At 36.1% G+C, this 22185-nt stretch overlaps 1 protein-coding gene across 1 annotated transcript in view; it reads left to right on the top strand.

Moving 5' to 3' along the window:
* Positions 1-21850, top strand: part of YAF2 (YY1 associated factor 2) — a 34704-nt gene extending 12854 nt beyond the window's left edge. Inside the window, exons 3-4 of the mRNA XM_050324503.1 lie at positions 9714-9863; positions 12606-21850. Of these exons, the coding sequence (XP_050180460.1) occupies positions 9714-9863; positions 12606-12843 (388 nt within the window). The 3' untranslated portion in view covers positions 12844-21850. The remainder of the gene's footprint in view (positions 1-9713; positions 9864-12605) is intronic.
* The last annotated feature ends 335 nt before the right edge of the window (positions 21851-22185 follow it).

The following is a 22185-nucleotide window of genomic DNA, read 5'->3' as shown; positions in this document are numbered from 1 at the left end:
GTTAAGCTCTTAGGAACAGAGGTTGGCTCAAAGCAAGGAAGACTCCGATAGCTGTGTCTATGTTTAATTTTTAGGTGAATGTTTAGGTGAAGTTGCTTATGTTTGTTTTCATTAAAACCAATTATAGTGAGAGGGAAAAGATGCTTTGGAAGGAGCATAGATGCAAAAATTATTAGGGTTATTGTTACCTTTTTTGCAGGAAGACCTCTGAAAAGGGAGAAAATATGCCTGAAGAAGGGGGAAAGTTAATTACTGGATATTCATATACTAACTCTTTATCAGTATATGAGGGTGGGGGGAGATAACTATATAAAAAGACCTGGCTAGTGGGTGGGAGGAAAGTTTATGGACTTCTTAGTCACTTCTACTTCAACGTACTGTGTTACTTGTTACAGAAACTGAATTTGAAGATCTTGTTTTTTTTCCTGGAGCCATTTAGACCTTCAGGTGTCTAAATCTACATCATCGATCCATCATGGAAAAGTCACATTCCAAAGCTGCTGGTTGTAACCTGTCCTGGGATCTGCTGAGTGAAAAGTTATCTAAGCTCTATTACAAAGTTACAGTTAGAACTTTGCATAATTAATGTCTTTTTGCAAATGCTCAGGAAGCATATCACACTATAATATTGCTACAATATTTAACTATAGCTGTGCCCTGTAAAAGTTACTGAGATAGATGCCATAAGAATTGCTCAAAACATTCACACCTAAGTGATGGTGTTCTCCTAACAATATGTGTTACAGGAGTAGTCATTCCTTAGAAAATCTACCTAAAACCACTTTTTCATATCCTTCACATGTTTACTGTAATATCAGTTTGACTCCCTGTAAATGTCTACTTGCTTTGAAGATTAGGAACTACCTTTTATTTTTAAATTAATTGCTCTAGTTACTGTGTTAAGATATATTTGAGAATGTGGACTGTAGTAGTTAGAGAAATGAGGACATGGTGAAGGAGATTTGAGTAGAGACTAGCTAGAATATGATGATAAAGTAGAAAGTATGCAAAGATAAGCTTTTCTTGAGATTTCACTAATGACTGTGAACTAGAAAAATGAAGATTAGAGTATTACTGTGGATATCAGATTTCTATTAGCTTCTTGAGACATTAATATTTAGGATAGATGTGAGTGGAAAATGATCTTCAAATAAATGATAAGATATTTAAAGCCTGTACGTTTGTACTGCAAAATGATTCAGTCTAGTAATGAGAGAACAGAGTAGGATTTGAGTGATTCAGCTTTGTTCTCAACAAGGTTTTAATGCACTTAACCGTATTCTGTTTAGACTTTTAAAAGACACGTATGAAACAAACATCAGCAAGACAGGATTTATATTAGGGTTTGGAATGTTAACAAGGCATTTCTGAAATCATCAGTGGATGAGGGAATAGCAAAGGGTGGTGGAGGAGGAATACTAGTATATGATTGAAATTAGAATTCCATTTGAAAAAAATATTGAGTACCTTAACTGAGTCATCTCAGTCAGAAACACTCAGAAGCCACACAGTAGCAGATGGAAAGGAGATAGGCAAGTCTACAGGGCATGAGAGAGAGAGGGATACTCTCTCTTCTATTTACAGAATAGAAGATATTTCAGGGATCTCATTTACAGAAGGTTGCTTTTTAAGCAGTTGTCCCTCATAAGTAGTAAATGAAGAGAGAGGTGGGATTCAGGAAAACTTGAGTGGTTATTTAAAGGAGCTGAGTGACTTTCTCTGAAGCCTAGTGAATAGTTCTGGGTATTTTTTCCTACAAGCTGACTGACCTTGTTCTGTTATGCTTTGCACAAAGATATTTGGGAATGCCTGAATTTGATTTTAGAGTTTCTACTATGTTATTCAGAACTGTGACAAGTGTTCTGGGTTTAATCCATAATGCATCAGCATACCCTGTGTTTATAATGAAGCTTTTGGAATAAACACCAAGACTTTCCAAGGAGATGCTGTAAAAAAACCTCTATGTGAAATCTGTAAAGGCAGTTGCACTTCTTTTTTGTACTGATTCTATTCTTTAGCAGTCAGCTTCACAAGTTTGACCAAAGATGACATACATAAATAGATTATTTACTGCTTGTAAGACCTTTTGGCAATAGCAATTTTGATAATTCTTGTAAAACCCTGCACAGTAAAATTCAGGGGGCTAATTGACTAGACTACTGCTTTCCAAAGAATGAGTTCTGCCATGCCATGCTGGTAGGACAGAACTTATTGCAGAAGTGTTGAAGAATGATGTTCAAAAACATGATGAACTCATTACCTAAGTTGTGTGCAGTGAGGACCTTAAAGCAACAAGGAGTAGAAGATTCGGAAACTTGGAAGCTTTTTTTCTGTTCACTTGAATGGCCTGGAAGGGAAGAATACTTTGTATTTAAAGAATAATGTGGATTTTTCATTTTTGAGGAAAGGATTCTGTGACCAAGGATGAGACAAAATCAGTGAGGTTTCTGTCCCAGGTATTTCTAACCTCTCATTCTTGAGGAATAAATCAGCTGTCTTGAGAAAAAGGTCAGTATCTCCCTGCAGTGAAGAGAAATTTAGATAATTGGTACTGCTTAAGGAATAGGGCTGCCTTTGAATAAAACCTCTTTAAGTCTCTGAAATTTGGTTTTTGTTTTTTTTTTTAAAGAAGTGGAGGAACTGACAAACAATGTATGAGATACCATGTAGAGATTCTATATAAAAACAGGTGAAGAATTGTGAGGAAATACCACAGGCTTTGTTTTTCTCAGGAGCTGGTCTTTTCTGGGAATGAAAACATGGTAGGAGATAAGATATTGCTGATCAGTCTGAAAGCTTGAACTGTTTTGATAAATAATCAGTTCAAGATATATAATAGTTTCCTGTTCTGTTTGATATTATGAACATCGTGATCTTAGAGATCTTTTCCAACCTAAATGATTCTTTTATTCTATGATATTGCCTGTTTCATTAAATCCTGCTGTCATTCTAAAGGTAACTTCTTAGTACTTGGAAGAGGAACTTGAATCCATGAACCACATCAATACCATGTTGGGCAGCTAGGACATAACATCCTTCTGTAGGAATAGTGTTTCACAGGCAATTTCATCCTGATGTTTAGTTTGGGACAAGATGAGTATAATTTCACAGGAAACCAGGGATAAGAAGAATTTGAAAATAAAATTGTATCAGCTAGAATTGATAGCTAAGTAGAACTGGACTAAATTATTGCTCTAGTTCTTGGAAGAAATGTTTGGCAAGTAAAGTGACCAGAGCTCAATAGCTGACATAAATATCTGGCTTAACATGTGGCATTCTGAAAGTTTTTAGATAAGCTGCATGTGTCACTTGCTTTAGAAAATAGGTAATTTACCGCTTCAGACAGGATAAGCTTTCAGCAAGGGCTTTTTGCCTGAATTGAGGCTAGGAGGTGGATGGACATGAGAAGAGGAAAGTGAAGGAAATGGAAGCTCTGCATGGCATGTCATATTCTGGATCCAGGTTATCGATTGAAGAACATCTTTCAGCTTGATTGAATGCTAAGGTGACAGCATTTCCTTAATCTAGACCCATTGTTAAGATTGGGAAATTGTAATTTTAATATTTCTGCAGTAGTAAAATATACAAAGCAAAGGACATAAAGCTTCAGGAAAGAGTGTGCGTTTGAGTAAGTTTCCTTTTCTTCAGAATGTCTGAACCCTGTAAACTGTGCATTATAGATGACTACACTTTTCCCACAGTAAGTTGAAAAACTATGTATTCAGCACTGGGATTTAATTATAGCATCTAGTTTTCTGCATAGAAAAGCACAGATTATGTTCTGAGATCTGTGGATACTGGGAGGATGTGGGTACTGGTTCTGTGTAAATCAATCCAAGTCCAAGATGGCTCACACCAAATCAAAGCTAAGGTGTTGGTTGCTCTGTTGATGCCTCTGTGCAGTGCTTCTCAGCACTCTTACTTGCTTGGCTGCACTGTTTGCTGCTTGGCAGTCTTATTTGGCTAGCTCTGAGTGTTCAGGAACACTCTGAGTGTTCAGGATATGCAGCACCTAAGGGACGAATCTGCTCTGAACCTTGTGTGCAGGGTTGCATCATGCTGACCCAGGGCTTTCTTGAGATGTAGGTAGATTTGGGGTTGATTTATGGAAAAACTGTCACAGTTGTCCACATCGTGCTCTTTGTTTCCAGACGGTAGCAGATGAACTCTAGAGCTGGTTTGACAGATAAGTAGCTGAGGTCTGTCAGAATTGGAGCTCAGAGTCTGAGTAGTGCAGGAGGCGTTAGTCTGCTTTATAGACTAGTGATGTCTGCAGAAGCAGCATTGTGCAAATGTAGTTATGCTCTGTATAAATTAAATAAATTCCACCAGACCCCAAGATGCTTCAGCATTAAGCCAGTTTGTTGTCTGAATGTTCGATGCTCAGCTTGGGCAACTGAAAGTTTTCTGTACTTCTACTGCATGTGTTGATCATTAATATTGTACATAGGTATTTTTTTATTTCTGTTCTCAAAATGGACTTGCATTCTTGTAATGAAACCAAGTTATTCACTGTATCAAATTAGTCAAAATTCTATCAACATAGATTATTGGTGAGTACCATGTGAGGGAAATTAAGGAAGCGTATGCTGCTGTGAGATGCCCAGAATTACTTATGAGAAGGTATTGTGTTGAGCTACACAACATAGAATGACTTGGGGCAAAAGTTCCAACTATCGTTTGTTATAGTGCATGAGTATTTTTCATCTTTAGGCATGTAAGTTGCTGTGTTACAAAGATTTTTTTTTATTTTATTTTAAGAAAGCCAGCAATGAAAACTAGTTCATGCTTTGCAGTATTAAATATTTGTTTCATTTGAGAGCATCACCACTGAATGAGTTTCTGCATGCAAAACCTAAAGACAAGTTTCTGCAATCTCTGTAAATGTACCTTCTAAACCAGCAGCTAGATCAGATCCTGCAACAAAACTCGAATTAAAATGGTGACATCCTTATCATTTACCATTTATGGGAATTGTAGAGAAGACAAAAACTTTATCTTTGTATGTTTGTGTTAATGCCTCTTAGCTTTCCTGTTAGTTTTCCTAATTTTTTTAAGGAGACTATGGAGCATATGGATATTTGTGTGCAACACCTTGAAAACAACATTGGAATTAGAGAATTAATAAAACTGTAATGGATGAGGTTGGAATAGAAGTGTAGGTAGAGTATGGCTGATGTTAACTTAGACGAAAGATAACACTGTTTGAAAAGGAAAACTAGGTGGTAGAGAAGGAGAGGTGTGATATTTGGAGCTGGAATGTTCTACAGTTGGAAAGAACTGATAGCTCTTATCTTCTGTAATAGTGTATGTCTTTCTTTATTAGGCTTCCCCTTCAAATGACTGAAAGTGGCATTACTAGATAAAAATGCAAAGCTTTTAGGGGCTTGCTAATTATATGTATTGTTTTTATGAACATTTCTGCTTGTAGTTCTGAATTGTTTGGTTGGGGTTGTCAGATAGTGGCTCAGTGATAGAGGCAATAGTGCTTGTAATCTTAATGCAAAAGATTATAGAACTTCTTTCTAAACACCAGAAAACTCAGGTGCTCTTAAATATGCTTAAAAAGCAAATTACTCCAAGTGTATTGATGAAATAAAAGGTAGTATTAACACTGTCTGTATATACTTAATCTATAACAGCCTATTGCAAGTAGTCTGTTACTGGTTTTGAAAACCAATAATTTAAAATGTATTTTGACAAATCATCAAAATCAATTTCCTATTGCAGGATAGTTTATATTACTTTTATCTTCTCTGAGAAAACCTTTTCTATATGAATTCCTTCATGCTTGAATGACATGATTCAGCTACTGCTAAGTCAGGAACAATTCTATCTATCATGTTAAAGCTTCTGGAGTAGTAAAGATATTTCCTAACTCTGCAGTGCTTGGCTGCAATTTAGTAGCCCCTTTTGAGTACCTAAAGAAAAAAAAATTGAATGCTTGAAAGACATTCCTAATGTTGAGAGATATGGATTACTTTTTTCTATTTTTTTTTTTTTAATATAAGACATTGAATGCACCATTTAATAAATCTGGAAGTGACAAATCACATAATAAAATTTAGAACATCGATATAACTGATAGACAGCTATAGAAATAATTGACAACCAAAAGCTGGCTGTTTCAATGGAAGGAATAAAATAACTGAGTAGAATCCCTTGTTACAGCAAAACACATAGAACCTCTTGATTAATTTTTAGTGCATTTTCCAAAGCATGCTTTCTCTGTGCGTTCTTTGTCTTAACTGACTTCTGTACCTTGTTGCAAAGACTTTTTTCAGTCTCATTTGTTTTATAGCATTAAGAGAAGAAGTTCTAAACCTAGGACTTAGAACTAAGCTTAGTTTCCCAACTGTATCCTAATACAAATTATCTAGTTTGCCCTCAAGAACTGAAATTGTTCCAAATTGAGAACTTCTAAAATTATTTGGCTAAGATTTTTTGTCCCTCTACTCTGTTTAACAAGTTTTTATAATCATGGTGTTGTCCACAGTTCTGGGAAACCACTCTATGTCAAGAAGTTCACTACTGTCTTAATTCATCAGTAACATGTCAGATTATTCCCTCAGGTCACTGTGTAGTAATAATGGGATTGTCACTTGACTGTTTTGAGAAATTGTATCCCTATCTCCTGGAATAATCTTCAGTTCAAGACAGATTATCAGTTTTGTTTATATATGACAAATATTTTCCACGAAATTATAGCTCATGCATCATTACACCTTGGTGGTTCTTGCTGTGTTGTGAACTGCTATGACAAAAGGTCAAAACAATTCTGAGACAAGTTTTCTTAAAGATATCCTGTGTACCCTGTTAATCTACGCATTTGTAGTCCATGAAGTTGTTTCAGGGGTTATGAACTCAGTGCAATGTGTGCTTTGCAAGGTCCTAGTGCTCTCCTGAAGAGCCTGTAGTAATTTAGTTGCCAACTGATATACCTAGTTGTCAGCTGTGATTTGTTCCTGTTCTTTGTCTCTCCATGAGTCAGCGTTGGCTTAGTTCAAAGTTCTACTGTGTTGACAATTTTAATAGTCTTTGCTTTAATTTATTTTAATTCATTAAGAACTTACTGTGAAGGCTCATGAAATCTCAGCTAATGTATATGTCGTGGTTTTGCTCTGGGTCAATTTGCTTTCACACCCCCACACAGTTACTATTAGTTGAGAGAAGGTTTATGCAGACAAGAGAGACTAGATTTGGGAAAATAATATTAACATTTATTACTAACAAGCTAAAACTAAAGAACTGTATCTACAACAATTTACTTAAGTAAAAGTACTGTGTATTTACAGAAATACTTCTCCCCCCTTGATACCAGTCCAAGGAGGAAAAGCAGTTTCTTTCTCCATTTCTCAGAACTCCAGGTCTCTTCAGTAACTCTGCAGCACTCTCATTGCAACTGGAACTCTTTCTCTTTTTCTCTTGCTCTGTGTTGGCCTCCAGGGCTGGGCCTACCCCCCTCCTGGGCTAAGACCGGAGGCTGGGGTAGTTATCCAGGCCCTGAAGGTCTTTTCTTCCATGGGCTTGCAAGGGGACACTTGCCTACCATGGATCTTCTTCCATGGGGTTACAGGGGATAATGGCTTATGAGTCTGCCCCTGTTTTCCTGTGGAGGTCCCATCCCACGGGAGAACAGTCCTTGATAGACCTCTCCGGCATGGGTCTAGCATGGATCCCACACATGGATCCCAACATTCCTACCCAAGCCGTTTTCTGCTCCAGCATAGCAGGGTTACAAACCTTCAGCACCAGCAGCATGGATCTCTCACTGAGATCCCAAGCTTACCCAAGCTGTCTTTGCTCCGGTGTAAGCTCTCAGGGTCATAAATCTTCAACAGGACTCTGCCTCATTTCAGTCCCTCTCATGAAGTCTTGGCTCCCCAATACATTCACAAGCTCCTCTATGAGCCATATGAAGGTCTCCTCACTCTAACAAACTTCTACAGGTGGCAGGGATTATTTTTCAGTCTTTTCCCTGCTGAAGGGAGAGAGCGAAAGGGGGGAGAAACAGCCCCCCTCCTTCAAACTTTTCTTCTCTCTCCTGCAGCTGCCAGCTTTGACCTTGGAGGTCCCTTATCTCTTTGCCAGAATTCTTCTGCAGCGGTTTCTGTCCAAGTAGTCAGTCTTCTAAAGTTTTTTTTTTATTTCACTCTCCTACATGAGAGAAGGGGGGCTTCAGTGCTACACCTGTCCCCGGCCCTGGGCCAGGGGAGGAGGGGGGCCTGAACCCCTCTCAGGGCCCACCACCTCCTACATGGCTGCTGCTTCTAATTTTAACTGCGCTAATTTCAACTGCACAACCAGCCTTCTCTTCTGTTTTCTTAAAAATGTACTTAACAAAGGCATCACTAAGGGTTTTGACTGGCCTTTTTGTCCGGAAATCCACCTGGACAAAACCATCCTCAGCCCCAGGGCCTGGCCGGTGGGCAAAACCACAACATTATATTAACTAACTTTCCCACACTTCATAGATTCTTGTAATTTGACTTTCACTCTCTAATATGAACTGTTGCAATCATTACTGAAAATATAACTTGTTAATGGGAGTAGCATTGATTTCCTCTTTTTGCAAAAAGTGCCAGTAGCGAGATCCTGTGTGTTGGGATAAATAAATGTGCGTATGAGCTGATAGCTTCTCTTGCTTTAATAACTGTTTTATATTCTCAGAGTGTCACAGTGCATATCATTTGTGCTTTTTCTAGTTTAAAAAACCCAACATCACAACCCAACTAACAAAACTCAAGAGCTTGTCGTGGTAAACGTTCTTTTGGAGAAGAAATTTACATATTCAGAGTATTAATAGGACTTCCTTTTTTATACGTCATGACTTGAAATTTCTTAATGAGAGATTAAATAAATACATTTGAATTGGAAAGAGGAAAACATTTCATTTCAAACTAGAATAATTACATTACAATACAAAACAATAAAAATCAAGCCATTTGAAAACAATATTTTGGAAAATGTAAAAATAATAAACTGCTGAAAATCTTTTTCCTGTTTTACTCTTCCCACACTGGTTTTTAATTTGGATGAAAACTTGGAAATGAATCGTGCACTGTGTATATTGATGGAATGTGGCTGTATGTTTCTATTGCCATCTCTCAAACTGCGTCTTTCAACAGTTATATTCTACTAATATTAGTGCAGTATATTTTTCTCCAGGGAACGTGATAAAAATGATACACAACAGGATTTATTATTGCCTTCAATTAATTTGTTTGAGCTGAAAACACTTAACTTTTATTCTATAGGGCCAACAAGCTCTGACACCTTAAAGGTCAGCTTTTTCCTTTTTGTGATACAGATTGTCTGGGTCTGTGTTGGAGTACACTCAAAACAGACCCCTTCAGCATTTGAGGGGGCTGGGTGTGGATGGTAAAGTATTGTCTCTGGGAGCTTTATCTTTTGGAATTCACTCTGAGGTCTCTGTCTGGATGTGACAACTGGGAGAAGAGGGCACATTGCAAAGTATTGTCTCTAAATCCTGTAGAGAAATAAAAAAAAAATCTGCTGATAATGCAATAAGTGAAACAAAGGGCTGTAATGCATTTAAATTTTATATGCTATCTTAATGAAGTATTAGCAGCAAGATATGTTTTAACAATATTTCTTTTTATAGTAGTTGTTAATGTTAATTACTGAACAGTAGACAATTTGAGACTTGTTAAGTCTAAGCATTATGCGTGTCTATATATATGTGCACACAGGAAACCTCGACCTGTCTCTCAGCTGGTTGCACAGCAGGTTCCTCAGCAATTCGTGCCCCCTACACAATCAAAGAAAGAGAAAAAAGACAAAGTAGAAAAGGAAAAAAGTGAAAAGGAAACAAGCAAAAAGAACAGTCATAAGAAAACCAGGTAAAAAATCTAGAAACTTTTGCAGTATTGGTGAAATGTAATTTACAAATGAAAATAAGAAATGTTCTTTGATTGTACTGCTTTTTAAGTGCTGTGGCAAACAATAAGGCTAAATGTTGGTGTGTGAAGTTTCATTGGTTTAGGATGTCTATAAAATGCGAAGAAGACCTGCAGTATGTAATTGTGACCAGAAGATGGAGATCAGCTGAAAAGTGAAACCAAAAACTTTTTGAGGGTTATTAAAGGTATTCTTTTAAGGTTTACAAAGTATTTCTCACACCATACAAAACTGTTGATAGGCAAATTGATGATATTAATCTCTGGTAAAGAGAGGAGATGGGAGTGACTAGTTTTCATACAAAATAGTAGTTGGGGGAGAGAGAGAACCAGTACCAGACTGTAGATGAGTGGGAAAGTAACTTGGTTATTGATAGCCTTGCAGAACCCTTTAGCTTTGAAGGGCTGAACTAGGTTATAAATTAATGGGACAGAATAAGGCATGTATATTACCTAGTGATAAAAATTTCTGTGCTACATCTGGAATACTGAAGGAAACCTTGGACTCTAGAACTGAAAACATGAATTATTACAGTACAGATAAGCTGTTGTAAAAGCCTTGATCTTGCTGCAAGACCAGGTAGAAGAAAGGTTCAAACTACTCAACAAAAGCAGCAGGTTTAACCCCTAATTCATCACAAATTAAGCATAAAGTTATTGTGGCAATAATGGTGTGCCAAAAATCTGAGAAGTATATAAGACCGGTGGTCTAAGCAAATGTGGCAGGAACTATTGTTTTTTGGGTTGGTTGGGGTTTTTTTGTTTGGTTTGGTTTTGTTTTTTCTTGTGTGTGGGTTTTTTTTTGGGTTATGGGGTTTTTTGTTGTTGTTGTTGTTTGTTGTGGTTTGGTTGTGGGGTTTTTTTGGTTTTTTTTTTTTTTTTTTTGGTGTTGGGGGAGGAAGAACTCCGAAGTAGCCCAGCCAGGAAATATCCATTGGGATTAGTTATGCAGAGAAGTAGCAGATGCTTTTCTTGTGCCTGAAATAAGATCATTAAGGTCAGAACCAGGTAGAGACTGAGAGTCAAGAGAGAACAGTCATTTAGAAAGTCATGGTTTTAGGATTAAGGACACTGAGATGTTCTTCCATTTTCCTCTTTTTTTTAAATAGTCAAATTTACAAAATTTATGAGCTTACCTCATGCAGCTGAAATACTTAATTTATGAAGCATTTGATGTTAGTGTAGTGAGTTTTAGTTAAGCTAATTGAAAGTTATAAATTGAAATATTGATGGCTAAATTGCAATAATACAGAAAAAAAGCAAAAGTGAAATAGGAAAAGAGTAAGGACATTTGAAAAATAACTAAAATAAAATCTTGAACTGAAATACCAATACTGTCTTGCATTAAGAATTGCTAATTTATTAATGCTTAATTTTTCCAAGAATGGTTTCACTAGGTAGGATAGTAAGTTAAGAATGTTTGATTGGTTTAAACAGATTTCTTCAGTATCCTTTGGGAAAAGGATCTCTTTTTCTTTTTGCCTTACAATGCATATATTATTGCTATAAACAATCATAAGAATCTGCATGCACACTCAATATGATTAATAAGCTCCAGGCCTGGCACTTATGCAGGTTGATAATGCTGAATGTCTCTCCATTCCCACATTGCAGAGCAGCAGATTTTCAGTTTTCTCTGAAATTCTTCAGTCATGCTGCTTCAGCCTCAGGGGAACAAGATGTCAAAGCCTGTTTCAATTCTAGTGGAGGAAAGACATGAGTTGTTGCAGCTGAAGTTGAATGGGATCCAATTCTACTTCAGACTAAGTCAGATGAGAGGGCAAGGTTCAGGGCTTTGCTGTGAACACACCTGCAAACGTGATGTCATTTTATTGCAGCTTGAGCTAGTGATAGCTGTGGAGTCAGTTAAACGCATAAAGTGAGATGTTTATAACCATTTTATGAACTCAGCTTTCTGGTCACAGTTTTTCATAGTGATCAAGGGAAAGTACTAAGTTGAAAGTACTTTTCAGTTGTCACTAGCAAAAAGATGATGGCAAAATTTAAGTCAAAGTGGTTTTTGGTCCTTTTTGTTGGGAAATATCAAACAGTTGAAAGATTATATGAAGAAATTTACCATATCAACACTGTGTGTAATACTCATCGCTGTGCATAATTTAAATCACAGCGTATGCCAGAAATACCAGAGTTATATTGTGAACACAAAATCCAGTTTAAATAGTATAGTGGTGGTCCTAGTGAGTTTTTGAAATGAGGTGACACCTGCTGCAAGTTAACACTATCTGTGCTGTCGAATTTAAAAGACAGATACCAACATCTTTGTTATTGAACATAATTTTCGACTTAGAATTGTTGCGTAAGGCTGCTGCAGAGATAGGGGTTTCACTGGATCAAATTTGTAACTTCCTATAGTCACAATAAAGACTTGATCTTTAAAAGTAAAAACCTTCACATGTGCAATATATCCATATTGCTGCACAGTGACATTATTCATAATGTCAAATTTAAATAATTTTAGGTAGTAATGTGTTCTATTCAACTATTTTGATGTAAGACATACTAGTAAACACCGTTAACACTTGTGGTACATTGTTTTCCTATATATTAGATGTTGCACAAAGCAGTCTTATATACGTTTGTTCTCCAGAACTCCTAAAAAGTAGGAGGGAGACAAGATAATAAGGTGGTGTGTGTGCTTTTAATATGATTATTTGCTTTATTTAGGCCAAGGTTGAAAAATGTGGATCGAAGTAGCGCTCAGCATTTGGAAGTTACCGTTGGAGATCTGACAGTCATAATTACAGACTTTAAGGAGAAAACTAAGTCCCCACCTGCTTCCAGTGCTGCTTCTGCAGATCAACACAGTCAGAGTGGTTCTAGCTCTGACAACACAGAGAGGGGAATGTCCAGATCATCTTCACCCCGAGGAGAAGCATCATCACTGAATGGAGAATCTCATTAAAGTTTATTTCCTCCAGTTTTAGTCTCTTCTCTTCAGAACATACAAATACATAACATCTGTCACCTGTTACCACATTTTCATGACAGATTATTCATGCATAATTGGTATATTGACTGGAACATAATTTATGCAGCTAAAAAAAAGAAAAGGAAGAAGTGCAGTGGTAGAAACAATAACGGCATGAAGCTGAGTGAGGGGAGGTTTAGGTTAGATATCAGGAAAAGGTTTTTCACCCAAAGGGTGCACTGGAACAGGCTCCCCAGGGAAGTGGTCACTGTGCCAAGCCTGACAGAGTTCAAGAAGCATTTGGACAATGCTCTCAGGCACATGGTGTGATTCTTGGGGTGTCCTGTGCAGGGCCGGAGTTGGACTCAATGATCCATGTGTGGGTCCCTTCCAACTCAGCACATTCTATGATTCTATAATAATTTAAATGCAATCTACAAATGCTTACAGAGCATTTTCAGACCAACTTTTTAATCTTCATGTGTAAGAGTGCCATGAAAATGTGGTTTGAATGTTCATTATGCAGTGTTATTGGTATGTCCGTTTTCACTTTTAGTTTAGTGAATTCTAACACAACTCTTGGGAGTCTCCTCTATTGGCATGTACTGAATTTAAATTTTTATAACATAGTTCAAGCTGCCTAAATATGTATTATTTGAGAATTGTGAAACATAGTTATATGTATGCAAGTCAAAGATCAACTTAATCAACTATTGCTGCAACAGAATTTTCATGTAATTATCTTCTTAAAAACACCTGCTGGTACTTGGTGTGGTTCAATAGGAAAAATGTTATTAAAGAAAACATTTGTATGGATTTTTGCCAATGTTTGACACATTTTACTAGATTACTGTTACTGAATTATGTTGATGGTTTTACCAATATTTTTTGACACTTAAAACACTTATTGTAATGTTTACAAGCAAAATAGAAAACACATTCTAAGCATTGATTAGTCAACCTTGCAATTCAGGTAAAGTACTGCACTGTCGCTGTACACTGGTATTCTGTGTTGTGTAACAAATACTGAACCTCAGATGATGACACATTTGGCAAAAACTAACATTTGGAAATATGAAAGTTTGAAAAGCTTTAAAAATAACAGAACTGCAGTTCTTGTTTCTGTTTAGTGCTGTTTCCTTGCCCCAAATTTTTCTAGTGTCATATAGTGACTTATTTCATTACAGGAATATCAGATGTTGCACAAGAATGAGAAAATAACAATATTATTTTTTTGTTCCTGAATCAACTTCTTTAATATTGATTTGGCCTATTAGAATATATTATGTCATAAATCATATGGAAAAAAGCTCAGTATCCATCCTGCATTATGGCATAAACTGTCAACATTTACGCACTTAGCAATATGCTGATACAGAGCAGAATTATTTACAATCCCACTTGGTATTATGTAAAGTTACCAATAAAATATTTTTGTGAATACAGATTTTGCATTTTTGTTTACAACCAATAAGTGTTTTGATACATACATACAATTCATATATAGATTTTAATTATAGATTCTGGTTCACTACAAAAGTCCATTTAGCTCCTTTTAGGGAGATAGTGCACTTACATTCCTGTGAGCATCTTCTTTTTCATTCAAAGTAAATATATTTTAAAGCCCATGTAAAAGTTGGATGGACCTTCTTGATAGTGAATCCAGTCCCAGATTATTACCAACATATGATATGTCTTCTTAATGGCTTAAAACAATGAATTTTTGTAGCCCCTGACAATTGTGATGTTTGGTGGTTTCTTGTAGTAATGTATTTTTCTGTTTTTAATGCAGTACTTCTTCAGGCACAATGGTACTGTTCTATTTTGTAAGATGCTAGTTGTGAAATACAGTTAGTTGCATAAAATGAGAGTCTGATGTGATATCTGAGAACATACATACCTCATTCCTTGGTGTTGCTGTTTAAACTTTTTAGACATCAAATGTTAATTATAGGCTATTTCAGATGGATAAACTACTGACCTGTTTATTATGTATTCTGCTTTATCTTACTAAATAGGATGTCTGTTCATTGCTGTTACCTGGCCAACTCTTAGTATCTGTAAAACAATGCTTTTTAAGGTTCTTAAATGTTTTGGGGGCTGGGCTGGTGTTCAGAATAACATACACTAGTTTTTAAAAGAGAAATACATGCTTCTCAACTTTATTTTTTTATTTTTAGGTGGGACTATACTGACGTAATGGATTACAAAAGAGCTGAAACTCTTTAAAGTAAGCAGTGTAAGGACAGCAGATCTCATTGGAAGAAGTTTTATGAAATGTGTTTCTAATTTAAAATGTAATGAATGCTAACACATTTCAGAATTCCTTGCAAACAAATAATAATCTATTATCATGAATTCTCTAAATGGGAAATGTATTTTCAATTAAGTTTATGTGAACACACCACCCAGCACTCCCCTACAAGAGGACTCTATCTTCAGAAATAAGTAGCCATTTGGTTTGGAAGGAAGGAAGGAATGATGGAGTGGATTTTACTATGATTCAACTGTCTCTAAAGAATAATCTCAAAAATGTGGTACAAGTATGGTTATAATCAAAAAGAATAAAGAAAAGCCTCACTGTTCTTTATGGAACGAGACATTGAAAAGCAATTTCTAACTACAGATACAACACAAGTCAGCTAGGATCTAAAAAGCTGTGGTGGTTTTAACTGAACTATTAGGTTGCCAGCATTTCATTGCAATGATGCTTGTTTTAGCATTAAGGAAAGTTAAGATAATTTTTGCCTGTTGGTGATTAAAGGGATATGACAATACTGACAGCAGAGTAGACAAATTCTAAGTAAAATATGGCATATGATTCTGTTCATAGTGTTATAATTTAAATGAACTTCACTTTCATAATTTTTAAATAATTTTGATGTGTAGTAATATTAAGTCCTTTTCTAACTGTAAATATATTTAAAATCATCTTTACTCCATTTATAAAAAGTGAAAATTTAATGTTGTAATGTGTTTTGATTATCTATTTTTCTCTGTGATTGCGCTCTGCATAAGAACTGTTATTTGTTAAATCTATATATGCACCAGTCTTCAACAGCCATACATCCTGGATTGTTCATGAAATGGTGGCCCAACAAAGACAAGTGTGATAGTGTTCCATGTAAATGAGTTCTTTATGTGTTGATTGTCTGGTTTCAGAAAGGAAAAGGGAGGGGAAATGGGAGAAAATGGAATATAAATAGTTCACTGATAAAGTGTACAGTAATTCAGTCTCTTATCTTCCTAACTTTGCCATTAATATAATTATATTAATTATAAGGAAAAGAATGAATACAGTTGAGACTGATTTTTTTTTTCCATGAATTTAAGTTCTACTCAGTAGCAGGCTAAATTATACCGTATAAAATCTTGATTCCAACAGAGGCGATAGTAATAAATAAATGACATTTAAAAATTTAAAGTTCTCAATATTAATAGTCTTGATATTAATACCATGACTGATGTTTTAACCTATTATATGTTTATCTAGATATTTGATGTTTTGGAGCATAGATTGTAAAATCTCAAAAAAAGTTTGATTTTATAATTTGTGCACTTTACTTTTTTTAAATAATATGAATAGCACATTTTCAAGTAGCCATGTGAGAGAGAGTACTTTCTAGAATTTGTTTCTACTGGTTCACTATAGTGTTTAGGCAGGTCTTCTAAACTTCACATCTTGCATCTTAGATTCTTTACTTTTTCTCTTTCCTGTCTCAAAAGCCTGACAGTTTCCCAAATTATGCTGATTAATTTTACCTTGTTATACAGGATGTATTTGTTATGGAACTGTCTATTGTGTACTTTTTATGTACATCTGGGTTCTTTAACTGTATCTGTTTTCTTTCTGTCACAGGCCTTTATTTGATTCTTCTCCCTACTAGGGTATCTGTTCAAACATCCGAAACTGTATGGAAATAGAAAGGCATCTAAATTTAATTTCTCTGAAGGCAACAGCAAGTGCTATACTGGTAGTAAATATGGCCTGTGTTTACTCAGGAATAAGTTAGGTAACATAATGCTGGTTTTGGCTAGTGGCCCAGTCAGTCAAATATGGCATTTTGCAAATGCATACTTCTATCTTAATGTTAAGATTTGGGTGTGCTGGAAATACAGTTTGAGATTTTAAAGGTTTTGCTAACCTGAAATTGTGCCCCAACTTATGCCAAAGCCGTCTCAGTTTGAAAGGTTGTAACTTCCCAAGCTAGCAGAAACTGTATGGTAAAATCAAACTGAGGAAGCTCAGGTGTTTTTCTTTTGTGCTGTCCAAGTTTTATCAAGATGAGAAACTGTTAAAAAACACTTAAAAGATTTGTCTAAGACAATAATCTTGGACTGAGATTATTGAGTTTGACATCTTTTAAGTTTAAAACCCACTTTTTAACAGGAATTAACAGGATTTAACCACTAAATTAAAATTGAGAAAATACTTCAAAAGTTAATTAAAAGTCAGTGCTTTATAGAAATCATTGTAACTTCCTGTCTAGGTTGGAGTAAATGGTGCAACAGCAATGGATAGCTGCACACTTGCTAGAAAATGCTGTTATCCAACAGCAACTGATGTTTACATGACTTTCCCAAGAATTCTTCTGTGGATGAGGCCTAGGAGTCCAGGTGTGTCCCCCTGCCTAAACTATATCTTTGGATTCAAACAGTGAAAAGAAAATGCATCAAACAAATAGATTCAGATCCTATAGACTTAATAATGTAGAGGCTGTTTACACCCTCTATTTAACTGTATTGGTGAAAATTCATTAAAACAAACCACCACTGTCTATTATGTAATCACTCAGAGGTAATTGATCCTGATCTTACCCCTTTTATTGTGGGAGACAGATAAGAGTTATCAGAATGAACTTGCTCTGTCTACTGGCACAGGGGATTTTAAGAGCAGTTTAATGGGCACAGGAAGTTTTAGGTGTACTTTTAAGGAGTTAAACATGGAAGATGAAGAGCAAAGGCATATTCCATAGCTCCCAATGAATATTACTAAGAATGATTACAAAAGATTGCTGTCCCATTTTGGGTTTTGTAAAAGACAAAATGGTGATATTATCTAATGACTTTTTGTCTGATGTGTCTAAAAAGAAAATCACCACCAGAAAAATATTGTTCAATAACAATAGTTAAAAAAATAGTTCTGAAATGTTAATTATTTTGTAGAAATTATGGCATATCTTGGCAGAGGGAGGAATATTTGAGCAAGAAACCCTTCAGGATTACATTTTCAGGACCTCGGGCCCCTGGAAAAGTGTAGTATTTAATTACACTGTTCTCTGTTGTTTAACAGAGTTGTGCATTAACCCCAGCTGGCAAATAAGTACCACACAACCGTTTGCTTACTTGTCCCTGGTGCGAGGGGGGAGAGAATTGGAAGAGTAAAAGTGCGAAAACTCATGGGTTGAGATAAAAACAGTTTAACAGTAAAGTAGAAGCTGCACACACAAGGAAAACAAAAGTAATTAATTCACCACTTTCCATGGGCAGGCAGGTGTTCAGCTATCCCCAGGAAAGCAGGGCTCTGTCACACATGATGGTGACGGGGGAAGATAAATGCCATCACTCTGAATGTCACCTGCTTCCTCCTTTCCCCAGCTTTATATGCTGAGCATGACACCAGATAGTCAGGGATCCCAGTGGTCATTTGGTGTCACCTGTCCTATCTGTGTCCCTGTGCACCCCCAGCCTTCTCACTGGTGCATTGGTATGAGAAGCAGAAAAGGCCTTGACTCTGTGAGATCTGCTGAGCAATACCTAAAGCATCACTGTGTTATCAACACTGTTTCCAGCACAAATCCAAAACACAGCCCCGTACCAGCTACTGTGAGGAAAATTAACTGTATCCCAGTCAAAACCAGCACATCTGTGTATAAATATTGATCTTGGTCAAAGCAAAGTGAACATGTCCCCTTAAACTTTTAAGATTTTAAGAAATGTGGCTGTAGACCAATGAAGCAGTTTACAACAGAGTTACTGAGGAGACAGCTGAGGAAGAGACTATTAATGTAATTTTTGACAACCTGCTAACCATGCACACCTGATTTTCCTCTTCTGTATGAAGAAGCAAAAGTATACAGAAGAAGGAAATAAATGTAACCTGGGCTAATGAAATTACCTCCTTCCCAAGCTCACTAGATTCTACAAAGTACAAATTGAATTTGGTTCAAAGATACTCCCAGGTCTTTGTCGCTAAAAAAAAGATGAAGTTGTTCAACCACAATCTGTTGGTTAAGACAGGTGCGTGGTCAGGCCCATTCTACTTTCTGAATACCCACTTTTGGAACGCAGGTCTAATTTGCTGTTTATATGCATCTAATATATACTTACCATCCATGAATAATCTATTTCAAGCTGATCCTTCTTTGCACAGAATAAATAAAAATGCTTCAATGTCAAGCCCAGTTCCTGATGGCACAGATCTCAGAAAGAAAATCTGATATCTGACTGATCATCTCTTACTGTAACAGCCTCCAGCTATGAATTAATCTAGGCAAGGGAAATCTCCTCAGGTTATGTGTATTTATTGAGTATCACTATTTCCAGCTCTGAAGGAAACACGTTCTGATTCCTTCCTCTCCCCCTCTTTTTTTTTTTTTTTTTTTAAGTACATCTATAGCATAAGTGGATGCAGTGAGTTTGAAATAATTTATTATGCCTGCTTTTGTAAGTGGGGAATTTGATGGCTGTTCCCAGCTCTTCAGCTATATTCTGGTTTCTGTAAGACCAATAATGGTATGTGAAGCTTAGAGGTCATCATCAATTTTGCCACCATTATCTTTGTTTCTATATAACTGACTTAGTGAACAGATTCTTGCTGAGCAAACTTAGTTACACTGATCCTGTACTATCGAGCACTCTGGCTAAGGCAGCTGGCATTCTGGGATTCCATTTATTTGCATTTCTGTAAATAATCTGATTCTGTGCTGGGAGGCTTCCAGACATGGAAAAATAAGCAAAATGCTTTACAAGTGATGCAGGCATAATGTTGCCAAGTAACTTCCAGTACCTGGAGGCTTTTTGAAAAGTCTAAGAAAATGTGCTCAGTCCCTGCTAGAGAAGGTCTGAGGAGAATGCACAGATGCTGTGTGCTTTTTCAGCTTTCCTACAGAAATTCTAACCAACCAGCTTCTGTTTCTAAAATGTCAAAGACCTTCAGAAATGCTCAGTCCAACAAAAAAAAGGAGGATAAAGAGTGGGGGAGGAAGAATAAAGAATATGTATTTTCAGAATAATCCCTAGAAGAGCCATATATAATGGCTTCTTTGTCTATTTGGTATTCTTTTTTCTGTGTACTGTATTAGAAGTAGGCAGCATTACACACTTTTTAGAGGTGTGTCTTGCTTTATACCTGTTGGCTTGATACCTGTTGATTCAGTGACTTTTGGCCTAAAGATAGATGTAGGGGTTTGTGAATTGTATAGTAAATACCATGAACATTTCACTCTTGGATACAGGTCATTTATTGAAAGGGCAGAAATTTTGATTAAAGAGCTAGTCAGGAACAAAACAAATTCCTCTTGTACAATTAGCCAGTAAACAGTTTTAAAGGGTCTAATTCCTGGACTTCTAGAAAAAAAGGATAGCTTTTTGTTGCAAGGGTAATAGGAAGCCAAACTTGAAGAATGGATGTGGCTTCTGAAGAGTGACCAGTAGTTCATTTGGCTGTTTTCAGTGATTATTCCACACCTTACCCCGTTAATCTTGCAGTTTGTTAGAGCATCCTCACAAACAAATCAAGACTACCAACAGTACTGTCAGATGCTCTTAAAATTTGCTAAGTGCCTTACACAGAGCATCGCTGAGGCAATGTTTTGATTGCAAGGAAGTTTGAGAAAAGATTTACTCCTCTGTAAAGGTTATGAGTTTTAACCAAGGTGATGTTCCTGGTTATAATACACTAGAGTCTTACATTTTATTGGTAATACAAGCAGTTAATAAGAAACAGTCCAGAAATTTCTGAGGCTTTCAATTTGTAAAACGTTTTCTGGAGGAGATTTTTTTTTTTCTCTAGTCAGCTATGATGGTCTACTGAAACATCACAGAAGTGAATAAAACTTGTGAGTATTTTTGGATGCTTTCACATTTCTCAGTTTCTCCATCAAAGACAATATTGCCATTTGTGGGAAGGGGTACGTAAGTTGATTTTGTTCATAGGGTTTATGTTAATCCAACGGTAGTTTTTTAAGGATTTTGTTGTTAGAAAAAGGGCTTGTTATTTGGAAAATAAAAATCTTACCTGCCAGGTGTCTTCCCCAAAAGGAGTAAGTGCCTTTTCTGTTCTGACTCTTAGAAGTATTTACTTTGTCAGATTGAATCTGAATGTCCTGGATAAACCAACTATTAAGTACTGAGCGTTACCAATGGCTTGAAATCCTTTCACTGGAATGAGACAGAATGTAAGCCACTTGAATTACTTTGAGACCTGATGTTATCAGAATTTTTATAACTGCTATGAGTAGTATACTTCTAAGAACAATGTAACTTTACAGGAACTTGATAGGAAATAAATATTTATTAAAAGAAGTACATAAATAAATATTTATTTACCAATTTAAGTAAGAGAAAATGTTACACCATGGGGGCAACAGTCTTGCTGTTAGCAGTCCTGACTACTTAGTGGAAAGTAAAACTAAGGCCCTGGACTCTAACTATAAGAAAATGCATGGTTTTTGGTGTGAGATTGGGACTGACAATCTTATGTCCACCTTCTAATAAAGTAATTCTTCCTACCTATGTTTTTACCAATTCTCGAGCAGAAAAGAAAGCATGAGCAGATATCAGTAAGGGGCCCTCTGGTTTAATTGGTGCTGCTTCCTATCTCTAGAAGATTTTTTTAAATTTTTTTTTAAACTTTGCTCAGGACTGGTACAGCTGAAAGTATATTTTCCCTTCATTCTTAAGCCTAGACTTTGAATGGAGTTTCTCTGAGACACTTTTGTAGTGAAATCGTATTCCCTACAAACATTGAAGACAAAAATAAACATCTCCGTGAACAAAAGATTGTGTGTGTTTGTAATTTTTTTAATATATACAAATTTATTATAAAAAATCTAAAGGTACTCTAAGAAAAACGTAGTATATTGGTCTACACTGAAAAGGTCTCAGTGTAGCAGTCTGAAAGTACAGTTTGCATCATGAGATGCTCTAAATTTTCTGTCTGATAAACTGTTCAATTCCAGTTAAGCCTTCCTTTAAATAAAGACAACAATGCATTGCATTTAGTCAAGTGTGTAGTAACCCATTGGGACACTGCCTTCAACTGACTTCTTCCTACCTCAGTTCAAAGACATTATTAAACAATTTAAAATGCTGAAAGCTTGGCAGGAAAGCTGA

The sequence above is a fragment of the Myiozetetes cayanensis genome, unplaced genomic scaffold (genome assembly GCF_022539395.1).
Source record: "Myiozetetes cayanensis isolate MyiCay16 unplaced genomic scaffold, myiCay2020 scf3, whole genome shotgun sequence".
Lineage (NCBI taxonomy): Eukaryota > Metazoa > Chordata > Aves > Passeriformes > Tyrannidae > Myiozetetes > Myiozetetes cayanensis.
This window is presented reverse-complemented; position numbering and strand designations above follow the sequence as displayed.